At 46.4% G+C, this 16003-nt stretch overlaps 1 protein-coding gene across 1 annotated transcript in view; it reads left to right on the top strand.

Moving 5' to 3' along the window:
• Positions 1-15498, top strand: part of MRPL37 (mitochondrial ribosomal protein L37) — a 21433-nt gene extending 5935 nt beyond the window's left edge. The window contains exons 4-7 of the mRNA XM_007471153.1: positions 7426-7611; positions 9957-10114; positions 13197-13400; positions 15276-15498. Coding sequence (XP_007471215.1) covers positions 7426-7611; positions 9957-10114; positions 13197-13400; positions 15276-15353 — 626 coding nt within the window. The 3' untranslated portion in view covers positions 15354-15498. The remainder of the gene's footprint in view (positions 1-7425; positions 7612-9956; positions 10115-13196; positions 13401-15275) is intronic.
• Positions 15499-16003: the final 505 nt, after the last annotated feature.

Below are 16003 nucleotides of genomic sequence, written 5' to 3'. Positions count from 1 at the left end.
AGCAGTACTGCTTTTTAAAATTCCATATATATGCGTTAGCATGCTGTATTTGTTTTTCTCTTTCTGGCTTACTTCACTGTATGACAGATTCTAGGTCCATCCACCTCACTACAAATAACTCAATTTCATTCCTTTTTATGGCTGAGTAATATTCCATTGTATATATGTGCCACATCTTTATCCATTCACCTGTTGATGCACATTTAGGTTGCTTCCGTGTCCTGGCTATTGTAAATAGTGCTGCAGTGAACATTGTGGTACCTGCATCTTTTTAAATTATGGTTTTCTCAGGGTATATGCCCAGTAGTGGGATTGCTGGGTCATGTGGTAGTTCTAGTTTTAGTTTTCTAAGGAACCTCCATTACTGTTCTCCATAGTGGCTGTATCAATTTACATTCCCACCAACAGTGTGTGAGGGTTCCCTTTTCTCCACACCCTTTCCAGCATTTATTGTTTCTAGATTTTTTGATTATGGCTGTTCTGACCAGTGTGAGTTGATACCTCATTGTGGTTTTGATTTGCATTTCTCTAATGATTAGTGATGTTGAGCATCTTTTCTTGTATTTGTTGGCCATCTGTATGTCTTCTTTGGAGAAATGTCTATTTAGGTCTTCCACCCATTTTTGGATTAGGTTGTTTGTTTTTGTGATATTGAGTTGCATGAGCTGCTTGTATATTTTGGAGATTAATCATTTGTCAGTTGCTTCATTTGCAAATATTTTCTCCCATTCTGAGGGCTGTCTTTTTGTCTTGTGTATGGCTTCCTTTGCTGTGCAAAAGCTTTTAAGTTTCATTAGGTCCCATTTGTTTATTTTTGTTTTTATTTCCCTTGCTCTAGGAGGTGGGTCAAAAAGGATTTTGCTGTGATTTATGTCATGGAGTGTTCTGCCTATGTTTTCTTCTAAGAGAGTTATAGTGTTTGGCCTTACATGTAGGTTTTTAATCCATTTTGAGTTTATTTTTGTATATGGTGTTAGGGTGTGTTCTAATTTCATTCTTTTACATGTATCCATCCATTTTTCCTAGCACCACTTATTGAAGAGGCTGTCTTTTCTCCCCTGTATATTCTTGCCTCCTTTGTCAAAGATAAGGTGACCATATGTGCGTGGGTTTATCTCGGCTTTCTAACCTGTTCCATTGAGCTATATTTCTGTTTTTGTGCCAGTACCATACTGTCTTGATTACTGTAGCTTTGTAGTATAGTCTGAAGTCAGGGAGCCTGATTCCTCCAGTTCTGTTTTTCTTTCTTAAGATTGCTTTGGCTATTTGGGGTCTTTTGTGTTTCCATACAGATTGTAAAATTTCTTGTCCTAGTTCTGTGAAAAATGCCATTGGTAATTTGATAGGGATTGCACTGAACCTGTAGATTGCTTTGGGTAGTATAGTCATTTTCACAATATTGATTCTTCCAATCCAGGAGCATGGTTTATCTCTCCATCTGGTTATGTTATCTTTGATTTCTTTCATCAGTGTTTTACAGTTTTCTGAGTACAGGTCTTTTGCCTCCTTAGGTAGGTTTTATTCCTAGGTATTTTATTCTTTTTGTTGTGATGGTAAATAGGATTGTTTCCTTAATTTCTCTTTCTGATCTTTCATTGTTAGTGTATAGGAATGCAAGAGATTTCTGTGCATTAATTTTGTATCCTGCAACCTTACCAAATTCATTGATTAGTTCTAGTAGTTTTCTGGTGGCATCTTTAGGATTTTCTATGTATAGCATCATGTCATCAGCAAACAGTGACAGTTTTACTTCTTCTTTTCCAATTTGTGTTCCTCTTATTTCTTTTTCTTCTCTGATTGCTGTGGCTAGGACTTCCAATACTGTGTTGAATAATAGTGGTGAGAGTGGATATCCTTGTCTTGTTCCTGATTTTAGAGGACATGCTTTCAGTTTTTTACCACTGAGAACAATGTTTGCTGTGGGTTTGCCGTATATGGCTCTTATTATGTTGAGGTAGCTTCCCTCTGTGCCCACTTTCTGGAGAGTTTTTATCATAAATGGGTGTTGAATTTTGTCAAAAGCTTTTTCTGCATCTACTGAGATGATCATATGGCTTTTATTCTTTAATTTGTTAATATGGTGTATCACATTGATTGATTTGCGTATATTGAAGAATCCTTGCGTCCCTGGGATAAATCCCACTTGATCATGGTGTATGATTCTTTTAATGTGTTGTTGGATTTTGTTTTCTAGTATTTTGTTGAGGGTTCTTGAGTCTATGTTCATCAGTGATATTGGTCTATAATTTTCTTTTTTTGTGATATCTTTGTCTGGTTTTGGTATCAGGGTGATGGTGGCCTCGTAGAAAGAGTTTGGGAGTGTTCCTCTCTGCAGTTTTTTGGAAGAGTTTGAGAAGGATAGATGTTAACTCTTCTCTAAATGTTTGATAGAATTCACCTGTGAAGCTATCTGGTCATAGACTTGTTTGTTGGAAGATTTTTAATTACAGTTTCAATTTCATTACCTGTGATTGGTCTGTTTATATTTTCTAATTCTTCCTGGTTCAGTCTTGGAAGGTTGTACTTTTCCAAGAATTTGTCCATTTCTTCCAGGTGGTCCATTTTATTGGCATATAGTTGCTTGTAGCAGTCTCTTATGATCTTTTGTATTTCTGCAGTATCAGTTGTAATCTGTCCTTTTTCATTTCTAATTTTATTGATTTGAGTCCTCTCCCTTTTTTTCTTGATGAATCTGGCTAAAGGTTTATCAATTTTGTTCATCTTCTCAAAGAACCAACTTTTAGTTTTATTGATCTTTGCTATGGCTGAACCAGTTTTTAGACAGATAGGATCATCAGCCTTGGTCAGTTACCATCACATTGCGCTTTGTGGTATTTGGTTTGTTTTTCTCAAAACCCAAGCACCACGAGGAAGGTTTGACCCCATGGAGAATCCTTAGGAGGCCATTCTCCAGGAGTCTTTCCAGATGGCATTTGGCCTCCTGTGGGGACCTCTGTGAAGGGCATCTGGACACATTCACAGTGAGCAGGCTTGCTGCTCAGTCAGATGTCAGTTCATTTCCTCATACACCTATGTCTCCCTGTGGCAAATATGCTAATCTGACTTACGTGAGGCTTTCTGACTGGCTCTATTTTTTTTTTACTCTGAGCTGTTGAGAGCAATCTGGCCTTCTTCCTGGACTTGGTAGCCTTTCTCCTTAGCCTGTAGTTTCAGTACTTCTCTCTCTCCATCCCTCCTTCCTACCATATCATACTCCAGTTATCTGGACTTACTTCCCTAAGCTCTGCCATGGAGCAGCATGCTTTGTGCTGTGGAACATGTTACTCCTCCTTCACTAGAACAGTTTCCTCACTTTTCTTGGCCTGGCAAACTCTTGACACAGCAGTTTTCAACCAAGGGTGGTTTTACCCTCTAGGGGGGATTTGGTATTGTCTGGAGACATTTTTGTTTGTCATAACTTGAACCAAAGCTGGGGCTGGTGGTGGAAGTTCTATTGGCATCTAGTGAGTAGAGGCCAGGGATGCTGCCAAATATCTACAGTGCATAGGACAGCCTCCCTCACCAAAGAATTACCTCATCCAAAATGTGAAGAGTGCCAATGTTGAGAAGCTCTGCTCTTATCCATCTTTCAGAAGCAAGTTTAAAGGCATTGCTTCCCTCAGGAAGCTTCTCAGGCATCCCAGAAGAGGTCAGTTTTCCCCACCTCTGCTATCTCCGAGTGTGGTTCATACTTTTGTTGTACTCCCTAGCCAGCTCTGTGAAAGCAGAGAGTTACTCTCACTCATTTCTGCGTCCCCAGCTTAACGCAGGTGCCTGGGAAGGTCTGAACCCACAGCCTCTGAGCCCACAGAGATCCCCAGGCCTCAAGGCTCACTGGAAAGAGAACACAGGAAGAAGAGCTATTGGTCAGTCCCTCTCTCAAGAAACCCGGGATTAACACCTTGACAAATGTTTTTTTTCTTTTAGGATAAAAACTATTCCTAACTAATCCTTTTTTTTTTTAATTTTTAATTTTATATTGCAGTATAGTTGACTTACAATGTTGTGTTAGTTTCAGGTGTGTATCAAAGTGATTTAGTTATACATATATCTATTCAGATTCTTTTCCCAGATATGTTATTGCAGTAGGTCCTTGTTGATTATCTGTTTTTCTTTTTTTCTTTTATGGAAAGAATTGAGGGAGGCTTCCTAGAGGAGGTGATGGTTGAGGTGAGGTCTTTTTTTTTGTTGTTTAAATTTATTTTTGGCTGTGTTAGGTCTTCGTTTCTGTGCGAGGACTTTCTCTAGTTGCGGCGAGCGGGGGCCACTCTTCATCGCGGTGTGCAGGCCTCTCACTGTCGCAGCCTCTCTTGTTGCGGAGCACAGGCTCCAGACGCACAGGCTCAGTAGTTGTGGCACAGGGGCTTAGTTGCTCCGCAGCATGTGGGATCTTCCCGGACCAGGGCTCAAACCCGTGTCCCCTGCACTGGCAGGCAGATTCTCAACCACTGCACCACCAGGGAAGCCCCTGATTATCTGTTTTATATATAGCAGTGTGTATATGTTAATTCCAACCACCTAATTTATCCCTACCCCCCACCTTTCCCCTTTGGTAACCATTAGTTTGTTTCTAAGTCTGTGAGTCTGTTTCTGTTTTGTAAATAAGTTCATTTGTGTCATTTTTTTAGATTCCACATATGTGATATCATATGATACTTGTCTTTCTCTGACTTACTTCACTTAGTATGATAATCTCTAGGCCCATCCATCTTGTGCAAATGATGTTATTCATTCTTTTTTATGGCTGAGTAATATTCCATTGTATATATGTACCATTATTCCATTGTATATATGTATTGTTTTTATCCATTCCTCTGTTGATGGATATTTAGGTTGCTTCCATGTCTTGGCTATTGTAAATAGTGCTGCAGTGAACACTGGGGTGCGTGTATCTTTTCGAAGTATGATTTTCTCTGGATATATACCCAGGAGTGGGATTGCTGGGTCATATGGTAGTAGCTCTATTTTTAGTTTTTTAAGGAACCTCCATACTCTTCTCCATAGTGGCTGTACCAAGTTACATTCCCATAAACAGTGTAGGAGGATTCCATTTTCTCCACACCCTCTCCAGCATTTATTGTTTGTAGACTGTTTTTTTAATTTACTTATTGTATTTATTATTTTTTTTTGGCTGCATTGGGCCCTCACTGCTGTGCGCGGGCTCCCTCTAGTTGTGGCGAGCGGGGGCTCCTCTTCACTACGGTGCACGGGCCTCTCATGGCAGTGGCCTCTCCTGTTGCCGAGCACGGCCTCCAGGAGTGTTGGCCTGAGCATTTGTGGCACACGGGCTCAGTAGCTGTGGCTCGCGGGCTGCAGAGCGCAGGCTTAGCAGCTGTGGCGCATGGGTTCAGTTGCTCCGTGGCATGTGGGGTCCTCCCAGACCAGGGTTCAAACCCGTGTCCCCTGCATTGGTGGGCAGACTCTCAACCACTGTGCCACCACTCTGCAACCACTGTGCCACCACTCTGCAACCACTGTGTGAAGTCCCTGTTTGTAGACTTTGATGATGGCCATTCTGACTGACATGAGGTGATACCTCTTAATAGTTTTGATTTGCATTTCTCTAATAATTAGTGATGTTGAGTATCTGTTCATGTGCTTTTTGGCCATCTGTATGTCTTCTTTGGAGAAATTTCTATTTAGATCTTCCCATTTTTTGGTTGGGTTTTTTTTTTGATATTGAGCTGCATGAGCTGTTTGTATATTTTGGAGATTAATCCCTTGCCAGTCGCATCATTTGCAAATACTTTTTCCCATTCTGTGTGTTGTCTTATTGTTTTGTTTATGTTTTCCTTTACTGTGCAAAAGCTTTTAAGTTCGATTAGTTTCCAGTTTGTTTGTTTTGTTTTTATTTTCATTACTCTAGGAGGTGGATCAAAAAAGATATTGCTGCAATTTATGTCAGAGTGGTCTACCTATGTTTTCCTCTAAGAGTTTTATAGTATCCATTCTTACATGTAGGCTTGTGCAGGCTTCCTCGTGGGAGGGACTGGTGCTCGCCCACTGGTGGGTGTCGCTGGGTCTTGTCCCTCTGGCGGGCAGGGCTGTGTCAAGGGTGTGTTTAGAGGGGGCTGTAGGCTGAGGAAGACTTTAAGCAGCCTGTGTGCTGATGGGCGGGCCTGTGTTCCCGCCCTGTTACTTGTTTGACTGGAGGCATCCCTGCCCTGGAGCCTATGGGCTGTTGGGTGGGGTCAGGTCTTGGCATCAAAATGGTGGCCTCCAGGACAGTTCACGCCAATGAGTACTCTCCAGTACCTCTGCCACCAGTGTCCTTGACCCCACTGTGAGCCACAGCTGCCCCCTGCCCTTACCCCCACTTCCCCAGGAGACCCTCCAAGATCAGCAGGTAGGTCTGGCCCAGGCTCCTATGAGGTCAGTGCTTTTTCCCCTGGGTTCTGGTGCACACAAGACCCTGTGTCTGCCTTCCAAGAGTGGCATTTCTTTTTCTCCCAGTCCTGTCGAGTTCCTGCAATCAAGCCCCACTGCCCTTCAAAGCCAAATGCTCTGGGGATTCCTCCTCCTCAGACCCTGAGACTGAAGAGCCTTTTGTGGGGCTCAGAACTCTCACTCCTATGGGAGAACCTCTGTGATGTAATAATTTTCCAGTCTGTGAGTTGCCCACTCAGTGGATGTGGGATTTAATTGTATTTCAAATGTACCCCTCCAAACATCTTGTTGTGGCTTCTTCTTTGTCTTTAGAAGTAGAATATCTTTTTTGGTAGGTTCCAGTCCATTCTTGTCGATGGTTGTTCATCAGTTAGTTGTTTTTTGTTTTTTGTTTTTTTTGCGGTACGCGGGCCTCTCACTGTTGCGGCCTCTCCCGTTGCAGAGCACAGGCTCCGGACGCGCAGGCTCAGCGGCCATGGCTCACGGGCCCAGCCGCTCCGCGGCATGTGGGATCTTCCTGGACCGGGGCACGAACCCGTGTCCCCTGCATCGGCAGGCGGACTCTCAACCACTGCGCCACCAGGGAAGCCCAACAGTTAGTTGTTTTGGTGTTTTTGTGAGAGGAGGTGAGCTCAGGTCCTTCTCCTCCACCATCTTGTTCTCTTGTCCCCTTCTGTTCTTTAGAATGAAGATCACTAGATTAGGAATGATGTGACCTTCATTTCAACTCCAGTCCTGTTACATGCTTGTTCTGTGACTTCAGCCAGGCCACTCAGTCCTTTGGATCTGATGTTTGCTTGTCTACTCTAAGGCCCGGCAGAGGCAGAGGCAGAGGATGGCACCCAGACATCAAGTGAAGGAGGCTCACCTGCTTACATGATAAGCGCAAGGATGAATTTCCAAAATTCTGTTTTCTGTGATGCGGCAGATCAGATAGTAAAGCTGTAAAAGACTTGAGCATGGCAGGATGAAAGCTTTAGACTTTGCCTAGCGAAGGCTTTAGACCAGGTTAGACTAATCGTTTTTCTCCCCCTTTAGAGTCTACTCTTATTCAGGTCCATGGTTCCAGTGGAGCCCAACTGAATGCCAAGGATCCTCTGCCCCCCATAGCCTCCCAAGAGGAAGTAGAAGCTACTAAGAATCATGTTCTTGAGACCTTCTATCCCATATCTCCCACTGTGGGTCTTCAGGAATGCAATGTTTATGATGTGAACGATGACACAGGTAAGTATCAAAGCCTTTGACTTTTAGGCAGTGTGCAGATGAGGGACAAGCTTTCTCCAAAGAGAAAGGAAACACTGAGTACTTAGTATCTGCTAGGCACCTCATGTGCATTTTCTCCTAAGAGCCGTGTAGCAGCCCTGTGAGATAGGTACCAGTAAACCCCATTTTATAGGCAAGGAAACTGAGACTCAGGGAGGTTTGGATTGGCTCAAAGGCTGACTTTACTTTTGACCCCTGAGAAGTAATTCTGTTACATCAGTTGTAATGGGTAGCTTGAGGGGCTTTTGACCAGACATCAGGTGTTTCCTTTATTCATAGTTCCCTTGAAAGGCACCCCCTCTCTGTGTACCCTGTAAACTCTGCCAACCTCCTGCTAGGATGGAGGAAGCCCCACAGTCCTTGAATGGGGCTCTTCATCCCACCTCTGTCAAACAGCACCACCACCTCTCCAGTGAGCCAAGACAGAAACTAGGGAGTCAGGCTGCACAGGCCTGCAGTTCCTGCCATCCACTCAGTCATTAAGGTAGCACCTTTCTCCTTAATCTCTCTCCATTTCCACAGCTACACCTCAGTCAGTCCCTACTGTCTCTCATCCAGCCTGTTACCACAACCTCTCGACAGGTTAGTCTGACGCAGGCTGTTTTCCTCTCTGGTCCCTCTAGTTCACAGTTCCAGAGTAGTCTTTTGTTTGTTTGTTTGTTTTATAAATTTGTTTATTTATTTATTTTTGGCTGCATTGAGTCTTCGTTGCTGCACTCGGGCTTTCTCTAGTTGTGGAGAGTGGGGGCTGCTCTTCGTTGCAGTGGCTTCTCTTGTTGCAGAGCATGGGCACTAGGGCGTGTGGGCTTCAGTAGTCGTGGCACACAGGCTCAGTAGTTGTGGCTTGCAGGCTCTAGAGCGCAGGCTCAGTAGTTGTGGCTCACAGGCTTAGTTGCTCCGTGGCATGTGGGATATTCCCGGACCAGGGATCAAACCCATGTCTCCCCTGCGTTGGCAGGCAGATTCTCAACCACTGCGCCACTGGGGAAGCCCCAGAGTAGTCTTTATAGAACACAGATTTAATCCCATTGCTCTCCATGCCCACCTCCCCATTGCCTGTTGGATAAAGTTTGAACTCCTTAGCTTATCACATGAAGGCCTTCACATCTGACCTCTGCCCCTCTCTCCAGCCTCATCTTTGTCTCCTCCTCCACAAGCCCCCTGTATTCCAACTGTGGCTTTTCTCACCACCATGCTTTGGCACTTCCTTTTCCCTCTGCCTGCACTTTTGACCATTCACCTCTTTTTGTCTTCGTTTAATGACTACACATCTGTCACAATTCATCTTAGGACTCACTTCTTCCCAGAAATGCTCTGCAACCTCGCAGTCTGGTCCGGGGCCTTTCGTCTGTCCTCACACAGCCCCCTGGCTTCCCTCGTGTCTTGACATGTCCCTCTGTGTGGATGTGATCAGTTTTCCTGTCTGTCTCCCCTCTAGACTTGGTGAGCCCTTCAAAGGCAGCGGCAGGCACCACGTGGCCTCTGTTCCTGGTTCCTGTGTTAGAGCTTGGCAGAGAGTGAGTGCTGAGTGTTGGGTACTCACACGTACGGAGGAACTGAGGCAGACAGGAGAGTCATGTCTCTTTTTCTTAAGTAGTGCTCTCCTCTGGGATTTTCAGAGCCCACACTTTCCCAGCCTCTTTCTGCCTCTGTTTCACCCACTTTCGCTAATCCAGGTCAGTCACTCTAGAAGCCCCCAGCCTCCGAGGGTTTGCTCACGGCCATGTAGGGGAAGCAGTGGCGACCTGGCAGGGTTGTGGCTGAGATGAACAAGTGCTGAACTTTGATGCTCAGCATAGTGTTGTGAGGTATGAGGCAAGTCGTTTGTTACTAATTATCAAGTATTGAATTTTGCAAGTGATGTGCTTTTTAAAAAAATAATTACCATAGATTTCAGGTTATCCTTCTAATATCATTATCATCTGTGTGCTTGAATGAGCGAGAAAGGGGTGGAGTTAGAGCTAGCCTGCAAGAATCACGTGGAACAGGTTGGCAAACATTTTCTGTAAAGAACCAAATGGTATTTTAGGTTTTGCAAGCCACATATGGTCTCTGTCACAGCTACGTAATAGACATATGTAAATGAGTGGGTGTGGGTATGCTCCAGTAAAAATTTTATTTTCAAAAACGGGCCAGATTAGGCCGGCAGGTTGACGTTTGCCAGCTCCTGAGCTATAGTGATAATATCTACCTCTACTGAGTCTCTGTCGTGCCTGGCACTAAGCTGAGGTCGGGTGACTTTCCTGAGGCTTTGGGGCAGGCTGATTAATCTTTTCTACCCCTCCACATGATGGCATGTCTTGCAGGATTCCGGGAGGGTTATCCTTACCCATATCCCCATACCCTGTATTTGCTGGAGTCAGCCAATTTACGACCACACCGCTTTCGACCAGATCAGCTGCGGGCCAAGATGATCCTGTTTGCCTTTGGAAATGCCCTGGCTCAGGCTCGGCTCCTCTATGGGGTACGTATGTGGAGAAGACCACCGAGCTGCCATTGTGTTGGTTTCCTGCCTTACGCTACTCAAAGGAAAGGGGACATGGAGGGATTTATTTTTTTGCTTGACTGAGGAGTTTTAGGGAGAGGCACTTCCACTCACCCTACAGAGATGAGCTGCCATCTGCTGGGGGCCTACAATGTGCTTGTCTTTAACATAAGATGCCTCATTTTTTGTATCACAATAACCCACAAGGTTTCATTACGATCGCCGTTTTTCAGATTATGCCTCTGAATCCCAGGGAGGCTTGTCCAGAATTACACAGCAGTAAGTGGTGGAGAAAGGATTGGGACTAGGTAGACCCAACTCCTAAGGCTTCAGTTGTCTGTACTCTAGCACACTGCCTCTGTTCTGTACTGTTGGAGCCCAGGGCACAAGGCTCCATCGGGCAGGCAGGAGGAAGTGAAGCAGGAGATGGCCCAGGCCTGCCTGCCCACTCAGGACAGGTTCTGAGGACCCAAGATACCACTTGGATGGTAGCCCTTTGATTCTAAGAGGAGGTCTCAGGGACCTAGATGTTATAGAATGCAGGCTGAGTGGTTGTCACACAGTGCTGTCCCATGATTGGAGGAAAGCCTGGCGGGGGAGCAAAGGCTTCCAGGAAGGGGATGACAATATGGGAGTCCCCAAGCAGGCCTGGGACACCAGATCTCTGGTTTTTTGTGTGTGTTGTGGGGCGGGAGGGGAGGGATGATGTTGAGGGCTGCTGTCAGGCTCCCAGGTATTGGTTAGAGCCTAAGGCCCTCCTGGAGGAGTGATGAACTTCAGAATGTTCTGTTTCCCATCTTACTTGGTCTCAGTGGGGTTGGTACAGTGTGGTTAGCCTAATGAGATAGACAGTAGTATGGACCTTGCCTGTATTGAGCATCTGCTACATGCCAGACATTTAATTAGGGCTCTTTATAGCAGTGGTTCTCAAAATATGGTCGTGGATTAGCAGCATGAACATTATCTGGGGACTTGTTGGAAATGCAACTTCTCAGACCCACCCCAGACAGCCTGCATCAGAAGCTCTGGGGGTGGGGCCTGGCAGTCTGTTTTAACAAACCCTCCAGGTGATGCTGGTACAAGCTCAAATTTGAAAAGCACTCCACTAAAATTTGAGAACCATTGCATTATTTAATCCTTGTAGCAACCCTCCCGTGGCAGATACTATTAGCTTCATTTTACAGATGAAGAAACTGAGGCTCAGGGAGGCTCAGTAACTTCCCCAAGGTCACTCAGCTAAGAGATTAGCAGCTGTCACATCTTTATGTGACCTTCTTGTGTCCTCCCAGTCCTTGGGAGGTTATCTTAATTCCCATTCTCTGACATACTTTCTGAAGGCTCTGGAAGGTTTGGTAACTTGCCCAGGATCCTACAGCTAATGAGTAGAGAAGCAAGCATTGGAGCCCTGATCTCTCCAGCTTCAAAGGACATGCTGCCTCCTGACTCTGGGCAAGGATAGGGAGGCAGAGATAGTCACATGCCAGGTCCCAGGCCTGCAGGCTCATTGTAGCTTCTGTGCCAGCAGAGCATGGGTAGCAATGCTATCACTAATTGCCACCCAGTTGGGTAGGAGAGGAGGCCTCCCCCAACCCCTCCAGGTACAAATTATTCCTGGGGATGTGAAGTTGAGCAATTATGGGAAGAGCCTCTGTGTAAAAGGTAAAATTGCTGAGAAATTTATGTACTACCTGCAGTTTTATTGATCTGTAGAGGGAGATAAGAGTCAATACAGAATTCTCAGCTAACACTTAGAGGTACTTTTCTTTTTTATTTCTCCTGCAGCTAAAAACAGGTATTTCTAAGGCCAACGGTCCCAGTGTGGCCTACACTGAGGTCTGACATTAGCTATTCCTAATGTCAGATTCAGCCCTGGAGCGATGAATGTAGGCAGCATCTTTGAATCAAGGATGCTTTGCTTCATGGGGCCTGCCTATTGAATCTTTGTCCAGTGGATAGCAGTCACCAAACTGGATTCCTGCAGGCTCAGTAGGGTGAACATATGATTTGTCGTCCAGACTGGTATACTTTTGAGAATGGCAGAGGAGCTACTATCAGATACAATGGGACACTAGGTGTAGACCAGAACAGTAAGATTCCAAGTGATTTAATAGCCTGGGGTCTGATCCTGGGTAACCTTGAGCAAATTATACCACCTCTCTGAACCTCAGTTTCCTCATCTGTTAAGTGGGTATATACCACTGGATTTATGAGATTAGAGGTGACTTTATGTAAAACTGGTGTGATGCCTGGCACATGAGAGGCCTTCAGTAAATGGTTGCTAGTAGTATTACTGTTTGCAAGTGGCGCTAATTGAAAGAGGTAATCAGCAAATGTGTTGACTGGTGGAATCCTGGGGCCAACACAGCTGGAGTGGACACTCAGGAATCTGACACATACTCAGAGTTGCACTGAGAGGCTGAAGCTCAGGTGAGATGCCTGCCAGTGGGCTTAGGGCATTCCGGATGGCCAGCCCTGAGGAGTAAAGTAAGGCAGATGAAAAGTATGACTGGTCTAGCACTAGGCATTGTAGGTTCTGATGCCACACATCATTGTGACTTCAAATGAGTCACTGCCTCACCCAGTCTGTTTCCTCAACTGTCAAATGGAGTGAGAACTGAATGAGATTATGTATATTATATGAATTGACCCTCCAGGTTAACATTTGATAGACGTCACTGTTGTCACCATCAGGTTACAGCCATGAGTTTGAGGGGTTCACCGTCATTAACCTCCCAGCTCATCCTTCTGTACTGTGCAGCTTGCCTGGCAATCACCTCTCAGTGGCAGGAATTAGTACTTTAATGTGCTCAAGTTGAAGAGCAGGTACCCCGGGGCCACGAGGCATCTGAGGCCAGGCAGAGCCAGGCTGGGTGCGGGCGAGAAGGCCTGGCCCTGGACAGTGCCCTCACCTCCGCATTCTCTTTTCACTGTCCTGCGGGGGGAACCACTAAAGAGGGGTGGGGGTTTATTTCAAAGACCAGAACTAGAAATTGCCTGGTTTGTGCTGCTCCTTTCACCCCACCATTTCTGATTTGATTTACTTGTCCTCTTTTCCTCTCAGAATGACACTAAGGTTTTGGAGCAGCCAGTAGTCGTGCAAAGTGTGGGCACTGATGGACGTGTCTTCCAGTTCCTGGTGCTACAGCTGAATACCACAGATCTGGCCTCTGATGAGGGTGTCAAGAATCTAGTCTGGATAGACTCGGATCAGCTCCTCTATGAGCATTTTTGGTGTCTCCCGGTGGTCAGAAGGAAGGCAGTTGTGGTAAGTCCAGCCGCCTCTGGCCTGGTGATGGGCCCAGGGCCAGGACTCACCCTCCCCAGAGTGAGCCTGGCTTGGGGTTGACGGGATGCTTGTGAGTGGGGCCCCGGCTTTAGGGTCTTCACGCTCAGGACCTCTGCCTGGAGGGTACTTCAGCCTTGCCCATTACCTAAAACAGTGCCTTCCACCCTGGGCCCCAACCCGCTCTCCCACCTCACCTCCCACACTCCCCAGCACCCACCACACCCAGCCCTTGTAGCTCTCCAGTACACGCCGCTGCCTGAGGAGCTCAGGATCCCAGTAGGTGCTGTTCCCTTTACAGAGGAGGCTGCTTCCTTCTTGCTCCCTCCTCCCTCTCCCCCACCCAACCTCCCCCATTTCTCTGTCATCTGCTTGTCCTCTAATTGTCATTCCAGGTTTAGCATAAAGATCCACCATCCCAATCCCAGCCTTGCTTAAGTACCTTGGGTGGGTTCCCATAGCCCCTGGGTCCCCCCAATCACAGCGCAGTCACACTGCTGTTCTGTAGTCATCTGTTTATGTGTTCTTCTCTGTTAAACCGAGCACTGAGCTTCTCAAAGGCTGAGTCCATGAATGATGCGTTCATTTCATTCCTCCATGGCATTGTTGCTCACTGCTGCACCTTCAGTGCTCAGCTGACAGAGAGCAGGCCTGTGTTCTGTGTAGTGGGCAGTGGCAGTATCTAAATAGAATCATAATGTAATATCAGGCAGTGATAAGCACTCTGAAGAGACAAAACAGGATTGGGGGATGAGAGAGAACAGAGTGGGGTGCTGCTGGATCTGTGGCTGACGAGCCATGTCCCACACAGGGCTTGAGTAGATTTGTTGAAATGTAGTTGTTGAGCCTTTGAACATTATCTGTATGTTAGTGGAATGATGAGTTCTCCAGTGTCTGTCAGTATTCTTTACCCTTGAAATGCCTACTGGTCTGGTCCCTTCTCTTTGGCCCCAGATACCATTCATTGTCCCTCACCTGTGCGGCCACACCAGCCTCCTCCGCATCCCTCTGCTCTTAGTTGTGCTCTCCCTCTCCCCTTCACGTCTTCAGGTCCTCTTCTTTCAGCCTCTTCCTTCCAAAATAGTGACTTAGTGCCAGGCCTGTGCTGGTGTGGTCACGTGACTCCTCCGTACCTGTCTCTTCCCGCACCCACCCCACCTCCACCATCACGGACCTGGGCTCCAGCCTCGCCCTAGCTCTTCCCACCTTCATTTGTGCCTCCAGACCAGTGCATATACTGGCCTCTCTGGAGTCTCCTTTCTTTTTTCTTTCTGGCCCATTCTGTTGTACTTGCCCTTTAAGACTCATTCATACATGCTCTCTTCCATGTATGGAAGTCAGTGTGTTAGTTATTTTCTCCCCTGTTTTCTTAGCGTCTTTTTCCTGCTTCTATTATGAGGCCCATCACCTTGTATTATCACTATTGCAAACCTGGCTGGAAGCTCCTTGAGGGTGGGAGCCAGATTCAAGTCATTATTGGGTTTCCAGCACCGGGCACAGCTCTGATACAGAGAAGGTGCCTGATAAATGTGTGTGGAAGGAGTGAGGGATTATTGTCCCTGGGAATTAAAAGGGGCAACAGAACATTTGTTTGTGGTGGTTGAGGTGAGCAGGATTAGGGATCAGGGCAATGTCAACAGACGATTTGGCTGAAAGGTTCTGGGATGCTTTGTATCCTCCTTGCTAGTCCAGCGCCCCCGGCATCTCTTGGCACCAGCTCCCCAGCGCTCCTCCTTGGTCGTGAGAGAAAGAAACAGTTATTATCCAGGCACTTAGGATTTGCATGAAACCTACCTTTGTTTTAATTGTTGCCATTAAACCTAGTAGCAGGATCCTAATGGGCTGTGTTCTTTCCAGGAACCTGTTGGGCCGACTGGTTTCCAGCCAGAGACATTCAGGAAGTTTTTAGCTCTGTATTTGCACGGTGCTGTGTGAGCCAAGGACCGTTCTGAGGCCTGGAGCTCCCTGTGCCCCTCTCCCCCTGAGGATCCTGGGGCCTGGGTGGTGCCTGGGGCCTGCTCGGAGCCCAGTGCTCCTTTGGCTGGTGGTCTCACTGACAATAAAGATCCCTTCTGGTGCACTGGAGCCTATGCTTGTTGTGGGGGTGCCATCAGGAGGGGCACCCACAGATGGCGTGCGGGCCCTTGCCATGAGCCTGCCTCCGCACAAGTGCTGGCCCTGGAGCCTGACCTACCTCAGCTTTATCTGTGACCCATCTTGTGACTTTAAATAAGAATCTTCATCTGAGTTTCAGTTTCTTCATCTGAAACTTGAGGCTAATATGACCTACACTGTTCGCTTCATATTAGGTGTTCTGTGATGGTCGCTAGGTTCTATGGCGTTACTTCAATTGTGGACACATTCCACAATGGCTGCAGAAGATCTGAATAGAATATTCATCGTAAATTTCTCACTAGTACCTTGGTTAATGGACTGAGTACATCCCGGGTTCAGCTGGCCTCTGTTCAGATAGCATCAAGTCCTCCTCTGGGCCAGGCAGCTTATACACAGCATCTTGTTCAGTCCTCACAAAACCCTTGCAAGGTAAATGTTTCCATATTCAAGAGAAGCGTTGAATTCCTGCT

The sequence above is a fragment of the Lipotes vexillifer genome, unplaced genomic scaffold, assembly GCF_000442215.2.
Source record: "Lipotes vexillifer unplaced genomic scaffold, Lipotes_vexillifer_v1.1 scaffold1003, whole genome shotgun sequence".
NCBI classification, from domain to species: Eukaryota; Metazoa; Chordata; class Mammalia; order Artiodactyla; family Lipotidae; genus Lipotes; species Lipotes vexillifer.
This window is presented reverse-complemented; position numbering and strand designations above follow the sequence as displayed.